The following is an 18,884-nucleotide window of genomic DNA, read 5'->3' on the forward strand; positions in this document are numbered from 1 at the left end:
ATACGAACGTCCTTGCGGATGTTGATTTGAATATATTGTTCATACTTCAACATACAGCTCGCGTGTCATTCGTCGAACCTATTTGTGACGTTTTGTCAGGTTTTCCCACAAAAACGATCTTATGCTACGATATTTCAGTTCAAGACACAAAATTGTTCAAAACAATAATATGCTTTGACAGGATGTCAGTTTGTCATTTTGGGCCGTTTTAACCGCTTTTATACAGTAGATAATAGTCTGAACTTAGCTTGAAACGTTATGAATTTACACCGATTATCAGAAAATAGTCCTCCGCAGGGTTACAGTTCAAGATACATTTATATCTTATTTTATACACGATAAATGCTACACTTTAAACCGATGAAACAATAGAATACATAATAGAAAATACAGAAAACGACAGGATGACCCTTGTCTTTCTCTATCGGGCTGTGTATTGTTAATACAAACATCTTTTTTTTTATTTCGATGTAGTTCATAATTCGCATTAAGCCTGTTAAGATTTTAAATTCCTTAACAATTGTATGATTATTTGATTCCGAGTCCGCTGAGGCATAGGATTCACTACAGGAGGATATATGAAATGAAAAATGTCAAAGTATAGTTTTTTTGACGATGTATTCGAACGGCTTACAAGTTAAAAGAAGCCTTCACGACACATTATCCAAATGGATAAGTCACATCACCACCCTCAGTTCCTCGCGTATAGCCGTTAGGATAACCCGGGAGGCAATGTTGGTTCCTACCTGTCTGTCGCCAAATTTTCCCCAGGCTCTCTGTAGAAGATGCTGAACACCCCGCGATTTTTTAATCGGTCCTCGAACCAAATTACCGCATGGATATACTTGATTACTGTTAGGTTATAGGAGATCGTGCTGTAGATAAGATTCTTCACAATAAATAGGTAAGTAATATACATTATAAGCACACTACAAAACTAGACGTGTATTTCACACTCTATTTTCACAGACCAAGCAGTTCCGTAGTTGATAGCCGTAAGTATTTCTAGTAATCTTTGCCCAACCCATGCGCTGAATCTATCCATTTCCTGGCTGCCAGGTGACACATTGTATGTTTAGCCAGCTCAGGATTGAAGAACTTCATCATACCTTACCGATGGAAATTGGTTAATTGTGGTTAGTGAAGGTATACAATGGTTTTGCACAATTCTGGAAACATAGTAAGCTAGGTAATTGTCTTAGTCCTGCACATGAAAACAAAATATACTTATCTTGACAGTAGCCTTATACCAAAATAATAACCTTAAAAATACACCACTTTCTGATTTTTGCTTGTTAACCTATCGAATGAGGGAGAAGACAATCATAAATGTCTCATTTACATCAATGCGTGGAGATACTCTTACGACCACCTTACATTACTGGAAAATTGTTGCGGTAATATTCCCTTAATCTTATGATAACACATAGTTTTTTCTGTCTAATACCTGTATCAAAAATGTCTGTTTTCTGAAATTACTGAACAGATCCAGTTCAAACTATCAATAATTCAAACTTTTCTCCAATCGCGCGATTTTTATTTTCAGTTGAAACTTAAAAACGATATGAGGTCTTTTGATTTTCTTTCTTTAAAGACAAGGTAAAGTCTGTGTTTGTACATCCCCAAAATAACTAACGACTGCGATTGGCTGTTGACCTTTCTGTAGTTGACGTTAAATCCGAGCACTCTCAACAATTATCAAAACATCATTAGTTTGTTGTTGTAACGGAATTGCATTAGACGACACACTACACAATTTAATCTTTGGAAAAAATGGGGCTCCACGCTGCGCCGAAATGTTATTTAGAACCGTACATGAAAGTGTATTGATTATCTACCTTGATCTTCAATTGAGTCCTGTAGTTTGATAGTTGCTTAGATGAATAGATGCAGAAAGGTAAGCAGGTTTTTTTAAATCAAAATGATATTAATATATTACTCATTCAGATCTATTAGGATTTGGATGGAACTGCGCTAATACTTACTACTGACGACTGCTTTGGGTCGGTCACCTCCTATCCATTTTCAACTTTATTTTGAATTTTTCACTACTTCCATACTTCGCATTAAAAGCTCTAAGCTTTTGGGCGGATTGGTCGAGTGGTTAACACTCTGGTCTTCCAAGCAGGCGGCCGGGGTTCGATACCCGAAGTCGTCGTACGCATGGATATTTAGAGAAAGTGTTTTTCTCCTGCCTACACAACTCCAACAACCTAGGTGGAGTATAAATTGGTCTGGGATGGATGTTGCGGTACATTCTGTATCTGTGCTTTAGCATTCACGTGAGGTGGTACTATAATTGATGTCGTTGGAAGCATTGTCCCATCACAAACATAACACATTACAACACCAGCATACACGTAGGCAGACACACATAGGAAGATATTAGCCAAGTGGCATAGGACTAGTAGTTAGCGACTGATAAGGCAGCTCCTGCGAATTCCTCTAAATTGTATTGATTAATGACAATAATGTATATGCGAATTGTATTTATTGTATATCTATGTACTGTCAAGCGCTTGAAAGTGGTCTATGTTAGCTAGATAGGGCGCTATATCAAATGGTGTATATTATTTATTATCATTATTATTTAAGCTTGTTTTCTAAGCCCTCTGAAATGACCTGTTTATATCAACTTTTCCTGATTATTGAATACCATTCTGTTAAAACTTAATTACATACCTGCAATTGGCATATATCAAATTCATGAAAACTTTTCCGTATGAATTGTCTAACATACAACTCAATCATATTTTGTTTTTAAACATATCTTAAATGTAATAAAATACTGTTAAAACCATCAAAAAAATAAAAATAAGTTTAGTGCACTAGCTTGTGAACTCCATCACTGGTATTTGTTATCGTGGCCAATTTGGTTACGGAACGCTTTCATAAATAAGCTTGTTTCCAGCCTTGCACTGTGATCAAAAGAAAACGAAAAGCGCAGAAATACAAGTTAATGACTTTATTATGTAAACAGTATCAATTAAGATTCCGAAACACATTGGTATAAATATAATTATTAATAGATGTTTATCACCGAGAAAACCAGCTCGAACCGCATAGAACCTCGAAAAACAGAACGATTCGTCGTCACACTCGTTTCCATTTCAACGAGAAGTAACCCAGTACATAAAAAATCATGATAGCAAACACAATTGTCATGATGTAGAAGTAGATAGGAAGATCCACACCGATCCCTGTTAGTATGTCACGTGATGTCAGCACTTCTGTGACATTGCCTAGACACTGGGGGAAGATATTTGTACTTGTTTGGTTACACCTGGGAATAGATATGAAGACAATTAGAAAGACATGCACACATAATTATTGAGCATTCGAAAATGGAAATAACAAATAGCACATATGTTTGAAAATAAAAATAAAAGATTAAAAATGAAAACGTAAATTACATCATTTTTATATTTATCTTTTTCAAACAAAAATTGGCGAAGGCTACAAAGGAAAAATCGCACATACAGAAGACCTTAATCAGGTCGCTTCGAAGTATCGTTTATTCCGATAATATATCGTTTAGTCAATTTTAAGGTGACGCTTTTGTTTTTCAGAATAAAAAAAAATGAAATGGCCCTAACTCCACATCCACAACACACAAGACCAGAGTGAAATCAAATATGTTATTATGTACAAGGGACACTAGCTTCAACGATTACGATACCAAATATATATAAGCACAACAGAAAATCATTTATGAATTTTGTCATAAGTTAATGAAATTATTCTTAACAGAATGCATATTCAACAACTAAAGAGAACAAAATGAACAACTAGTACAAAAGGATCAAATAATAAAATACAGAAATGTACATTGTAAACGAAAACTCATTTCAATATATACAGCGATGCCACTAGGGCAAAAAGCAACAAAAGAATAATTATATTTCTCACCATACGTCAGTCATATCCTTTAGTATATACGTCATAATGGCGGAGTAGGGGTAGTGGACAAATGTGAGGTACTTTACCCACAACAGCCATTCAGGTGGACTGATATTGAGGAATCCTCCTGTATCAAAGTAGATTAAAACCAAATTAATAACATGTATCGATCAGTCCTTAAAGGGGCATCACGGTGAAGTAACCTTATTTTTTGTCTTTTTTTCAAATACTACATAAACATATCAAGTGAGATTCCTTATGGAAAATAACGATCGGATTTGGCTGAAATAGATTCATTAAAATGATTAAATCTAAGAAAATCATCGGTGTTTCTACCTGTCTGACCAACGTTTTGTTCAGGGATTTCCCTCTTCTAGCGCATGCGCATAGCACACCATTTCTTTGTAAACAAATTGACTGGTCGTGAGAAGTAAGCGAAAGAAAAGTGTTGTACCGTGTCAGCTACGAAACGAAAGGTTGCCAAATGGTCAAAAGATAGCGCAAGGATTACGTTACGGAATCATTATTGCAGGTGGGCAGTATTCAAAGGAGAACATAACTGCCGTAGCAGTTAGTACGGTGCATGTATTATTCCGGGTAGCCGGTTAAGCTGAAATGGAATCGACAGAAATGCTAGCGCTGTTTATGTTATGAATAAATATCTAAAACTATTAAGCTCGCTAGTATCTTTGTCTGAGTTTGAACACAGATGAACTTAGTTTAATATGTTAATGGGCATGTATTCAATTGGAGAGAGTTTACTTTGTGTTTCTATAATTATACAGTGGTTTATGCGAAAGGAAGGGAAAAGTGACTGGTTAGTTTGATTTTTCCATGAGGCCCTCCAAGGGATAACTGTTGTGATGGCCCACGGAGTAATTTCTGGGTCACCGAGATACGTGTTATCGAAGTCCGTGGATTTACATAATTTATAATATTACCGGGTTCAATAAAATGGTATGATTTAATTATATTGCTGAATTAAACGATTATTTTTGTTTTTACATGCAAGATTTAAATTAGTACTAATATGAATACCCGGCCTCCTCTGCCCCGGCAATATATAAAAAAAAAAACAGAAAGATTTGTCCGGTGTTTAGCCACGTACCATCTGTACCGGCCACATTCCGGTACTAAATTAAATATATATTTAAATATATCTACTTTATGTTTATGCCTATTATCATTGTTGACATTTAACTGTAAATGTATGACGGGAGAAGGCTGTGATAAATTGTAAAAACTTGTGCCTCATCCCTTGTTTAATTTTATTGGCAACAAATTTATGTTTAAAGCTAAATAAATTTAAATTCTGATATTGGCAAGTGTGCAATTAACTTCAAATGATGAATAATTACTGTTCAATAAGTTTGAATACGGACTTAGAAATCATATAACTTGGTTTCATAGTGCGGTAAGAAGTTGCAGTTGCCTTACGGCCCCTCTCTGGGGGCCCCTTTGGAAACCGTTTCATCTCGCTCGCACCACTTGTGTTTACTGCCTAGTCAGGTGACGTTATCGGCGCTATTTTTAGCAGGGCTTTCCCGAACAATTCAAGTGGTACATAAGTGGAAGTTCATACAATACATACATTCATTAAAAAAAACAACGCCTTTTCACGTGATGTCACTTTAAAACGCGTTCCTCGATGTTTTCGTATCATATCTTAGATTATACTATTTCAATATAGCCAGGGTTATACATCAGGTAAAAGGGGCTAAATATAGTCCAAATGTGACCAATGAGTTTTCAAGTAAGAAAAATGCTTTCCATCCATATCTCCCCTTTCTGGTTCCGCCATCGATGATATAAAACTCGATATCATAAAATCTCTTCTTTATCATACACTACTTATCCAAAATTGTTCAATACGGTCCATTAGGTTATGTCACGATGTGTATGTAAAGTTTGCTATCAAACTTAATCCTTCATTTGCTTAACATATTTCATTATATTATATAATGACGGATATATTCTGTCTTAAAGTGATTTGTATCTATTTTCTACTTTCCTCTCTAAAAAATCTCTGTACATGAAAAAACTAGTAACTGTAATACTAGTGAAGTACCTGTGTATGTAAACATACGCAATTACAAATGGATTTACAACTCTTTAGTAGCTCTTGATTATTTAGTTACATGTATGCTATTTTTTCATGAAATAACTTTAACACAAGTCATAGTAAACACATGGAAGTATGGCAAACACCATGGACTTCGTAAAGATTAATCCAGTAACTGATTTGATCTATAAGGTAGTATTTTTCTGGCTTTTAAAAATTGCTACAAAATATCCTTGACGCAATACTGGAACAAGTATCCTTGTTACAGTGATATTATATGAGAGCACTGATGAATTACCCAGCAATAGTCCACCCATTATGATCACGTTTCCAGCCATCATGCTCAGCCTGACGTCTTTAATCAATACTCCAAGGTTGTGAGCCAAACTCTATATTAGAAATGATTACAAATCACAAAATAATTTTGATATGAACGCATGCATGGAACATATTTAAAAAAAAAATTGGAGAAAGAATGAATAGAAGATCGTCCTTTGACAATAATGGCTCCTTGGTTACGACGATTAGATTTTAAAACATAAAAAGCCCTAGACTTTGTTGTTCCAAGACAATAATCCAAAACGTATGTGCAATACTTAATTGAGATGTTCAGTTTCCAGGTGATCATCTGAAGAATATATACTACTCAAAAGTCCTATCACAAACAAAATGATGTTTACAAGTGGCTAACCAGGCTTTGAATATCCAGATGCAGAGAGTTGCAGTCAGAAATCGATTGTGACGTCATAATATGGACAATGACGTGACGTCGTCAATTGTGAATGGCGCAACACTCCTTTTGGCTTTAAAACCTGTCTTTTATGTGATAAAAAGTATCTTAAATTTGTTTTCATTTGATATAAGTTATTATGAAACTCGTCTCGAAGTTTTAATTTTTGCTCGCCAAGCTCGCAAAAATAAAAACACCTTAGACTCGTTTCATATAATCTGATATGAAATGAAAACTCATTTAAGATACTATATGAACTCTGCAGGCCAGAGGCCCATTTTTACCTGACAAGGCAGCTTGTTATTGATAATAAAATCTTCCTGATGGTTAAGAGTCGATCGTGCAATGGCTTTGTCACACATTTACAATTGCGGTCCCGCCCCTTTTCATTTTAGATTTTTCGTTCATGAACGAAAAGACGAAATCAGCACAGGGCGAAAAATAAATATGTAAGTGATATAATTGAGCGAATTTGTTTTAAACGGTTAGATTTTAATGCATGCAGGTTAACTTCATATTTATAATACATGTAAGAACACAGTGTAGTTTGAAAAGTGAGTTAACTTCATTTCAACAAAACTGATTTAAATAAACGTATTATGATTATGTTATGATACACTGATACTCGATCAATACAATTTAGATACCTGTATCATGAGACAATTAAGGATACCAATACCGAGGTACACAAAGTAGCCGTCCACACCTCCCAGACCAGCCAACCAGTACACGGCAGTGTTGAACAGGAAAGGGACGGACAGTAGGAGGGGCATCTCACTGGTAATCTTGGCGAGGTAATAGGCTGACAGTCGGTACGCCCCGGCAGACCGATCCTTGCTGACAACCGCCCGCTCACCAGTAACTGATAAAAAAACAGTTTCTATTTATTTTATCGAAACTCATTTAACAGTTATCGATTTTCTCTTCTACAAATGTACACCATGGATATTCGCGAAGGCTTTCAATTTTCAAAAGGAACAGCTGCACATTACGTGTTTACTTGCCTCTCAATGAATATGTGTGATGTATTTCAATACGAATCACTTTAGACATGGATTTTCAAACTTTCCATCTCTTAAAGAACCCAAAATGGACGAGATGGCTGTATGGTGCAGTATTATTTCACCGTAAGATATTTCCCTATCCATTCCTTTATACATTTTCGACGATATATCAACAAACCCTTCACGATAACATTTTCCGGGGATATGGAGCGATATAACCATATTTAGCTGTAGTTCAACGTAGATAAGGGTGACGTTGAGTTTTATGACAGATTTATTGATATTATCATTTCATATGATTAGAATACTTTAGTCGTTTTTAATTTCTACTCATTCTTTTTATTCATTCACCAAATACCCAAGGACATGAAACAGTTAACATACACCTTTCAATAGAAAAAAATATATTTGAATCATTCTCACAGTTCCATTTATAAACAATTGGTTAACTACGTGAACATGGCTATTTCGGTTCCCAAAACGAAGTTTGGATAGACATGTCAAGATGTGCAAGAAACATTTCTTTTGGCAATCTCGCATCCAAGATGGCTGCCATAGACTCTGATTGGTCGAAATTTAGATATTTACTAATTTTGATCTAGCGTGTATATGTATTGTGTCGTTACGAACAGTACAGTAAAGCATCATCTAATTTATTTTAACTGTCGCTGTTGCAATTAAAACGTGGTATATATAATATGATAAAAAAATACTCACATCCTAAAATCGTAGTGATTAACATTTGAAAAGACCAATACGTCAAGGTGATCATTACCTACAAATCACAAAAGGTAAAAATGACACAGACTGTATCTTATAAAATGGTATACATTTATGTTCATATTGTATCAGATGTTCACAACGTGATATAGTTACAAGTACATTAGACTGGCGTGCATCTCTTAAATCTGGATTTTATGAACAAAAAATGAGATTTTCAATATTTTGTTTGCTGTCCATATAGACTAGCTCTAGCTAACCCACATGTGTACATGAAAATCGATATCATTATAAGTTACTTTGAATTTAGTTTGACCTGTGCACATAATACATGTTTGAAAAATTTCATAATGTTACATTAGCATTTACGTGGATTTTTTATCAATATATAATACTGCCCTGTAACCATGCAAAATATCCCTTAACAATTCAATACCAAACCCATTCTGTCTCGGACAGTGTTGGCTGAATCTTCTATTTGGAAGAACAATATACTGGCAAAAGCAGCAATGAAAGCAGCTTGTATCAGGTCAAATTTGTGCAGTATTCTTCCCTTGGATTGCTTATACGATCTCCAGTTCAGCATTTTAAACTGTGTCCAGAAGGATGTTGGCCATCGGCGAGTTGTCTCCCTTTCGACAGCATCGCCACCTGTTTTACCGTCATCAGAGAATGTTCTCACTGAGGAATAGATTACGAAAATACAAACACCAATGTCAAATAGTGGATCCCTGACATGTTTAATCAACATTGTGATATAGTGCGTGAAGTGAAGTGAATAAGGAAAATGCTCACAACCATACGACACCAGGAGTAAAATGGTTTCTCGAAGTTATGACGAACAAGACAATTATGGAGACTGATGAAAACAAAATGAATGGTAATTGACAGTGTGACCCGATAAACAACGTAGACACAACAATTAATTTCGTGAGTGCGTTCCCTATACCACAAGTGGTTCTTATCATGTTGACTGCTTTGAGATTTAGCCATGTCTGTTTCTATGCATTTAGGGGTTTCATTTCTTTTCTTTGTATTTCCAAAAAAATATAGACTTTTGTTGTCTCAATATGTTAATACTAAGTGTTTTCTAAATAGAAGTAATGTACTGTTTAAGTTAACAATGAAAGGTACTATTTGTGATAATGTGTACAAACATACACACATATAAGAGCACGTTGGTTGACTTAAAACACAGTTAACTGCCATTTGATCCATAATTGTAGTTCAATGTTTTACATACACGACATGAGATATACATATCTTCGCTGCTTCTTGCTAGATAAATTGAATTAATTAACCTATTAACAATCCTCCCATTCGAGAAACTCTCAAAGACGCGCATTACCATGCATAAGAGGCACCTCTGTTGGGCCTATCCTTCCCTCCATGTCTGTTTCTGTAACAGAGTATCCGTTTCGCAGGCTAATTAACAACTGCAGACTGGAACAGCAAATATAACATCATTGATGGCAATGCTGTACTACTCATCGGTTTACATTTCTTTATAATTGTTTAAAATGGAAAACAATTTACCTATTGAGTAAATCGGTAATACTATTATAGCGTTTTTGTTTATGATGGAACATACATGGATAACTGTATTTATACACGCTACATAGGGAAAGCGCTGATATTTTTCTAGTATGTTAAGTGTAATTTCAAGATGATTTCAGATGCGCGGAAATATGACCGGTTGAATATAAGTGTTTTTTACAATATCTGGAACTGTAATAAATACATATCTTTAATACTAAAAGATGTTATTACATAAATGGCTTATGATTTATTGGTGATTCGCCATTATTAAATGTACTATGTACATGTATGAACTCCTGACCTTTCGAACTTCTGTGTGTCTGTTTCATTCTCCTTTGTGTTCGTATCAAGGGTTAACATCTGCACTGTATAGAAAAACATATGTTACAATATTATTGTGTATTCCAAGTCTTGATAGAAAAACATATATACTTTAAGACATATTTTTTTTATGTAATATGACATTATACATACAATACGTAGTAACTTTTTACATTGCACAGATTGGGATGTATAAAATAAAATATTGTATTAAAGTTGGCGGAAACCAGAGAAACCGGAGAAACAACTCATGTGCAGTAGTTGCGCAGGTGACCCAATACCTTTTGACGTTATATTTGGGAAATAAACCCAGGCAGTTTTGGTGAACTGAGCTACCAAACTAGCCCTTGGGTTTAATGGTTTGTTGAAAGATAAAATAAAACAATTTATTTTGGCTGCATATAAGAATCAGGAAAAAGCAAGAATATCAACGGTTTCATAAAAAAATAATGCGTCTAACTTTTCATTTTAAGTTTACTTCACAAAACAAAATGAAAACTGTAATGGTGCTACGGTAATCTAAAAAATAAAATCCTCAATTCATGTACTACAGTACATAATTAGAGAATACCTCTAATCAGGTTTAATACGATAATTGCTTTTTACAGACTTTGATCATATATCTTTATCATTGCAAGTAATATCTTTATGTAATTATCAATACATTTGTGTATGTACTGTTTGGATCTTATCGGAATCGGACAGTATGCGTACTTACTGAGGAAGTCGGCAGGATTATAATGTTGACTACATGTCATTCCAAGGCTAGCGAAATGCTCTATTACCATATTGGCTAAACCAAAGTATGCCATCTAAACAAAACGAAAAGTAAACCTTTTTTGAAATGATAATGCAGTTGATATTTTGCCATCGTGGCAATTAAAATTGTTTTGTTATTTTCAACCAATTAGAAGAATGATGTAGAGAGAAAAAATAGCAAACGATTGGCGTTGTCAATTGTGACGTTTTCTTTTTTGACGAGAGATGGATTATCTGATTACGATATATCTGATATAAACATTTGCAGATGAATTGTTATAAAGATTAATATTTGGTTTGGTTTGATATGATTTAGTTTAATGTCCTATTAAAAGGTGATGTCATTGAAAGATGTGCCTCTATGTGAGTAATACATTCGTGTATGTGTACTAGAGGCACGCGGATAACGCAGTTCTGATGCCTTATGCACATTGCTACCTCACTGAAAAACCTCCCAAAAGGCACCCAGCACAAATGTTCTTCAGGCAACATCATACTAATAACGTGTAAACCAGTTGTTGCTATTACAGTAAAAGCCAAACATTTACCATGGATGCTTCGGTCTGGGAAAAGAATCCATTACCTTCAATGATCAAACCAAGACCGATAGTGAGGAATGCTAAGCAAGGTGTTAGGAAACGAGGAGGATTTCGGGGTGAAGAGAAAATTATTAATATCTGTAATGTTGCATAGGAGCAGCAGATCTATTTTGGTCCCCAAATAGAGGAGACAAAAGCAAATCCAAATTTCTGCAGGGAGTTCCAACATACGTTGCCTCCAACACCATGCACTGGGTAACAGCGGATATTAATTTTTTCTCAATCCCCGCACTGCAAAAACCAAAATCCTTAAAAATGGTAGTGGTTACTCCCTGCTCAGCTTTTAACATTAAGGCTGATTGTGACACCTGGTTTACTCGTTGTCAGCATTAAATGACAGGGTTGGATACTGCGCTGGTCGCCTTCGGCATGGTATTTCAGTGAAGTAGCAGTCTAAAGTCCTTAAATTACCTTAGCTGTTAATAGGACGTTTAACCTAATACAACTAAACCAATCAAGCACAAGCGTGGAATATAACTGATAACCAAGAACAAGCAATATTGTTTATTTATAATTTTGAAAAAATCTCTATTTGTTGTTATTTTTGTTATCAATTTAAAATAATTTTATTGAAAAAGGTTACCTCTCCTTCCACGAGTAGCAGTAAGGTGGAGAACATATGAAACACTTGGCTGGAGGGCTGGTGAATAGTGGCAACTATTGTCTTGTTAAACTCTGTGGCGTAGTTCTTCAGCTGAACCATCAGCGTGTGTGCAGTACTAGAGTCTAAACCAGAGGTCGGCTCCTTTTATATAAATTATGTAGTCAACGTTAGTCTCGTATTTGCAATAATGTTCCAAATTAACTGACTAGACTTGAAATGAAGGACTAGGGGCGTTAAGGGTCATTTCTGGTCTCATCGGGGAGTTGGCATTAGTTGTTATATCCGTAATATGGAATAAAATACGCAAACAAATGCATGAATTTCGTCACTGTCGTTTTCAGCATGCATCAAATATTTGAGATGCTTAAAATTGTCATACCGGTGTTTGTTTGTAGGCATTCAATTATACATGTTAACTATCCAAAACCACTATATTTTGGCGAATTCTGCATAGCAACGCAGTTTTGTTGCTATAGCAGGGCATAGACGCATGCTCGTAGGAACACATATGCACCAGGGAAGATACCCCCTTTAACCACTATGATGTTAATAACAGATATTGGTAAATAAATTCAAGTTGAAATATTTTACATTTTATCGGGCCAACAATTACCAATAACGCCCCAAGTCCTTTGTTTCCTTTGACATGGTAAACACTATGCTTGAGTACTTTTACAAATGCTCAACACTGGATGTATCACTAGTGTTAAATACATGACAAATATATGCAGAGATCAAGAGTAACATAGATAGATTGACAGGAAAGCACTCACGTCTATTAGAAGTATATCTGGGTCTGTTAGCAGCTCACAGGCAATGTTTGCTCTCTTCTTCTCTCCCCCGGATAAACCGCGACAAAAAATATCCCCAATAGCTAGAATGGTATCAAGAAAACGCGTCAATCAAGTAACAGAAAAAAATATTATATATGAGAAAATGGACTTACATTATATACATTTAAAGTTAAAATAAAAATAAAAACCGACTAATTGTTTTGTGTATTTTTTTTCACTTTGGATTACATTTTAGTGGCACCGTGTTCAACAAACTCATGCTTTTGTGTTTATTCAGCGTATATACAGCTTTCTCGACACAACGTAAGTACTAACCTGTATGTAAGCACTTTTTTAGACCCAATGATTCGACAATTGTATTTATTTTCTCCGTCTTTTCTTGTTTTGATACTTGGTCTGGTATACGTATCATCGCTGTAAACTGAGGTTATTATTTTATTTCAGTATCCACCATTGCAATTTTTAACATCTACTCTCGAAATAAATCTCAATCCTGATGGGATAATGGTATTAATCAGCGTTTAGAAACAGTGCATTATAAACAAGTTTGTTTTAAAATATAATTCACAAGATATACCAAATTTATGACATACATATTAAAGGTAAATACCAGGTATACCAAAAATATCACATAAATTTAAAAAGTAATTACCATTTACCAAAAATTTCACATAAATATTAAAAGTAATTACCAGGTATACCAAAAATATCACATGTATATCAAAGTAATTAAGTTGGATTTATAATTTACTTATGTTCTGCATTGTATATGTTCTTACCAGTAATGCTTCTGATTACCAAAACCTAGCCCTATTACATGTCAACAATCGATTATTAATGTGAACTGCGACTGTGACCGATATAACATGAAGTTTTAGAAACTACGCTTAAAATCAATGGCCTTTAATTAGCAAACACATCCTCGATAATTAAGATCATAGAAATACACACTTGTAAAGTTCAGTATTTTCTATATTCTGAATTTTAACGCCATAATTAACAATAATTACTACAGTGTATACTCATTGAACTGCGCCCAGTTGCCATTTATAAACAATATAAATGCTTACTAGTGTGCTTTATGTTGAATATGTCACATTCGATTCATATTGACTATGAATGCAAACTGAAATTTGTTTATACCATATTTTTAATATGAATAATCAAAATTACATTTCAAACTCAGCAATACACTCAAATCAAATAAGTATATGCATGGTATATGGTTAGAACAACCATCTTCAAAGGGTCAGTGGTATCCACTGGTTTTTTTTAATACAAAGTTTTATTAATGATGACGTCACTATGTCAACCATAAAAATCATATTTTATATGAATATTATCTGAAATTGGTATATCAGTGACTACATTTATGTCAAAGAATTATATATATTTTTTCTAAATTTCAATCTATTTCCCTCATCAAATATATTGACGTATTAAAATCATTTTTAACTATTAACATACTCACGTAAAGTGTTTCCCACAACGTCAGGTTTGACAGGAATATGTCATCCTGCAACACATAACCAAGGCGACGTCGCTGTGTTTTGTTTAAAGGTGACCTGTTCAGAGTGATTGTCCCGGAGTCACGTGATACTCTTCCCGCTAGTACATTGAGAAAAGTTGTTTTTCCAGCGCCTGCAAAACAACACTAGCAATATATCACAGGTATGACTGGTTGGGTGACTCAGTGGTTAGCGCACTCTCTTTTCACCAAGACGGCATGGGTTCGATTCTACAATCGGACATGACTGGTATGTGATAATCTACTCAATCAAATGCGTGTTTCCAGATTAGACTTTTTTTCTTTCCACATTAAAAGTCTCTATGCACTTCCATTAGTGCCAACAAGAAGTATTAATTTAAGTTGATACAAATTGTTTCAGTTTTACTTTAAAATTAATTTTAGAATTATATAATTTCACTTAGAAAAACAATGGGTTCGAAATGCTTTCAGATAATAATAAGTTTCGATGTTCATACTTAAATTCATCTTCGCTAGCCAAGGTTAAACCGGATCGTAACCCTTGGCTAGCGAAGATGATTAAAATTGGAAAGTCCGATTTATGTATCAAACTTTTATTGCATTGTCCTCATAATACATACGCAAATGTATACTTTGTTACACAAAACTTGTGTAGGTAATTTTTTTCTGGTTTCGATGTCCAAACGTGTCTGTCGATACTCGGGCAATAAGTACGTATTGTGTTGAGTTAGACTGTTTGGACATAAGCCCAAATACATGATGTTATATTATAACTATATATAGAAACTTTTCAAATACATTTTGTATATTTCGATTTACAAAAGATATGTTCATTAAGAATTGGAAAGGACTTGTAATATACATGTACATATATCAGCATAAGGATATTACCTGTAGGCCCCATAACGGCCAGCAGATCACCACTAGACGCTGATCCGGATACATTCTTCAGTAGCACCTTAGATTTAGTTGACACCATCAAATCTTTAAACTCCAGCTTGGAGGACTTCGAAACGCTCTCCATTTCTAAACTTGACAGGTAATACAATGTATAATCATCATCGCCTCATCCTGAAAACAAATTGTGGAAGAAAACACACAAGATTGAAAGGCATGCCTACAGTGTTAATGTAACTACAATGTAGAAGAAACAGCAGTCCGCTATGACAAATGCAGTACTGATTCCAGTGATCAGTCAAATCATAAGAATATCATTTATGAATTGTCATCGGACAAGTACAAAACTGAGACCTAAAGCTTACACAAAAATAACCGGGAAGATAACAAACCGATTGGGAGAAAAGAAGTCATGAACGTCCAGAAGAATGAAAAATAAATCTAAGCAAACGTGTGTTACGTCGAAAAAAAACGTTTGACACCGTAAATAGAGACTGTCTTTGGTACAAATGAATGTCTGTCGGGATCAGCGGAATATTCTTAGAGACGGTTAAATATCTTTATTTATCACATACCTAATGAGTATTGTTAAAGTAATACAAGCTTTTTTCAGACCATGAAATACACCGTTCTGTATTGCACATGTGCAATACACAATGTTGTATTTACCTACTAGCCGGAACTACTTTTAATGGGAATTCCCTTGTCATGGCGAACTGAAAAGTTCCCGGTTTTTGCAAAAAATATCAAAGTTTATAAAATCTTTGTATCGATTTCTACCAAATACGGAAGGTATGTGATAAAATTAGAAACAATCTGTGCCTAGATCTTCGTTGAATTTCCACTGTGAAGTCCATTATATCAACACAAAAACACAAGCTCGGAGGATTAGGTTTTATAGAATTCTTAGAACTATCGGCATGGGAGTTAGCAAAACCAGCGAGCCGAGCCCTCGCTGCTCTTTATTCAAAATTCAAATTCGCGGGAGGAATATCCCATTTGTATTCACAACTTCTACGAATTGATTTTTTCTTGTCTGGAAGTCAATCTATTTCGGATCATATAAGTGAAATAGAATATTACACTAAGTAAATTCTCTTGTAATGTGATATTGACATGTAACACTGCAAATAAAATAATTGGTATGGTAGTGTATTGTTGTATCGTAAACATTTGTTACATCACGTGGTGGATCGTCTTATAAAACATGACGATTACCACCAATTTAAGGGATTCGTTGCCAATACATACTATCAGCACTAGGCATGGTAACGATCTAGCAGGTATCTTATGCCCTACTGAGTTAAGTCTTTCCTACCGTCAATTAGTTCTCTTTGGAATAATATTCATGAGGGGATTCGATTTAATTCTTCGTTGTCTATCTAAACCAAAACTCGACAATATATCATACTAGACTACGTCTCAAATTCAGTTCTTTAAACGTCATCTTTTTAGAAGAAATCTTGTAGACAATCCTCTATTTACATTTTGTAAAAAGACAGTTGCCACTAAAAAAAAAATTAACTAATCACAATCAATCACGCCAAAGGGTCTATGCCTTACCAATTAAGTGTTGATTTTATTACTGTTTGGTAATGTATCTCAAACGCATGATGATCTTTAAAATGAAGAAGATTTACAAGCAATTATGATTTTACAACATTAATATATCATCTACACTTAACTACCAATTCAACCGGGAAAACTCCATCAGTCATTACTTTCTTCATCCCTAATACCATGTTGTATATTTCTTTTTAAACAGTTTATTATGTACATATGAAGGCTATCACTTCAAAGTTATACATGTATTATCAGCTAAGCTTGTTATGAACGATGAGAAATACTATAAATAAATACAAAATCACTTACTTCTCAATCATCAGAATGAAATGTTTTATTTAATTGTACGTGTTTATTGACATTTTAAACTTGAACAAAAGCATTTAAAATTTAAAAACATTCCCCTAACTACGTTAGCACTTAGTCACCTATGAACAGAAGGTAGAATATTGCTGCTTGTTTACCATTATAATGTCATGTCTTAATCCATGTTTTCGCCCTATTATTTTCAATTTAGTTAAGTGGATATACTAATTATACTTATTTAGGTTACGGAATAGCTAGCGTCACTTATTTCATAATAATTTATCGATCAATATTTAAAAAAAAATGTATATAAGCATTCAAATACAAAACGATGGCGAAAAAAATAACAATGCTTTTTGAATCCCTCAGTTCCTGCTTCTATACACCAAATACTGACAGAATGATGTTATTCTTCAAAATATTTGTGTTGTGAAATACATTGTGTAATATTAATGGTAACAGAGTGTATATGTGCATCCCATTCAGCTGGAAAAGGGGCATAAAATGAAGCAGATCGAATTATCAAACGGGTGACCCATTAAAAAAATAGGTTTTTTTGAAACAGAACATAAGCAAAACACATACACTGTTTATGATGACGACACGAATACTTGTGTAAATAGGACAGTACGTAGAAGCATATGTACATTGTACGTATATACGCAGTTTTACTGGAATATGTATCCTTACCTGGACAACTGGTTTTAGGATTTGGTTTAAAATTGGGCTTAATTAATGCATTAAAGCACTATTTTCATCGGCTCATCTGTGTTTGATTGAAACCATTTCCGTATGTATCGTGATACCCATATGTACGGCAGGTGGTAAACAATAATCACTTACATGTCGGCGGTTATCTTGTCATTGTCTTGATTTCCTGTATTCGTCCATGTGACGGGGGAATTACAGCATTGCATTATTACTTTTAAGATAACACTGATATGCGGTCTAATGTATCGTGTTTTTATTTACCACAAATATAACACACTGTTCACTATTAACTAACCACGCGTGTGTATACTGTATCGCACACAGCTATTTTGTGTTGTCATTGATTGAGCTGTGTGTGGTTAAACTCAGTTTCATAAAAGTTATTTCTGAAATGTGCCTTTACGTTCGCACCACTGGCTGACTTGTGGCCTATATATGTAACATTGACGCTGGCAGTAGGCATCACAGTGTACACATGTTATTTGTGCCACACTCGCTCAAGTGAATTATATCATATAATGCATAACCAGTGTTGCATGCGAGTACCAGTGTATGACCTCAGTCAACTCTTGATTTAAAGTCAGTTTGACCGGTTTGTTGGATCCCATATCAGAACATCTACACTTTATACAAAATCCAAACATGAATTTCATATAGTTTTGATTACTTTCACAAAAAAAATAACTGATAGAATTGTTGATGTTTTACTCGTCTTTCATTTGTGAACGATCACATAGACCCGACTTCATTGGAAACGCCGGGATATGACCACCTCACAGGTAAAATGAACCACTAATACTGCTACATAAATGATTTACAACACGGTGATAATGACCTGAATAGCATGGTCCGTAGATCTCCATCCAATGTTTGAAAGCCTTTGTAA

The 18,884-nt window shown here is 34.6% G+C and overlaps 1 protein-coding gene across 1 annotated transcript; it reads right to left on the reverse strand.

Moving 5' to 3' along the window:
- Positions 1-2,959: 2,959 nt before the first annotated feature.
- Positions 2,960-18,625, reverse strand: LOC110448004 (ABC transporter G family member 14-like). Its single transcript, XM_021494023.1, has 15 exons — positions 18,131-18,625; positions 15,413-15,592; positions 14,504-14,673; positions 13,348-13,453; positions 13,012-13,112; positions 12,218-12,379; positions 10,995-11,088; positions 10,257-10,320; positions 9,765-9,859; positions 8,853-9,097; positions 8,414-8,471; positions 7,340-7,554; positions 6,261-6,351; positions 3,910-4,027; positions 2,960-3,283 (listed from the first exon to the last, which is right to left on the reverse strand). Exons 2-15 carry the CDS (start codon positions 15,543-15,545, stop codon positions 3,094-3,096), a joined length of 1,842 nt encoding a protein of 613 aa, XP_021349698.1. The 5' UTR covers positions 15,546-15,592; positions 18,131-18,625; the 3' UTR covers positions 2,960-3,093.
- Between the last annotated feature and the right edge of the window lie 259 nt (positions 18,626-18,884).

The sequence above is a fragment of the Mizuhopecten yessoensis genome, unplaced genomic scaffold (assembly GCF_002113885.1).
Source record: "Mizuhopecten yessoensis strain PY_sf001 unplaced genomic scaffold, ASM211388v2 scaffold3771, whole genome shotgun sequence".
NCBI lineage: Eukaryota > Metazoa > Mollusca > Bivalvia > Pectinida > Pectinidae > Mizuhopecten > Mizuhopecten yessoensis.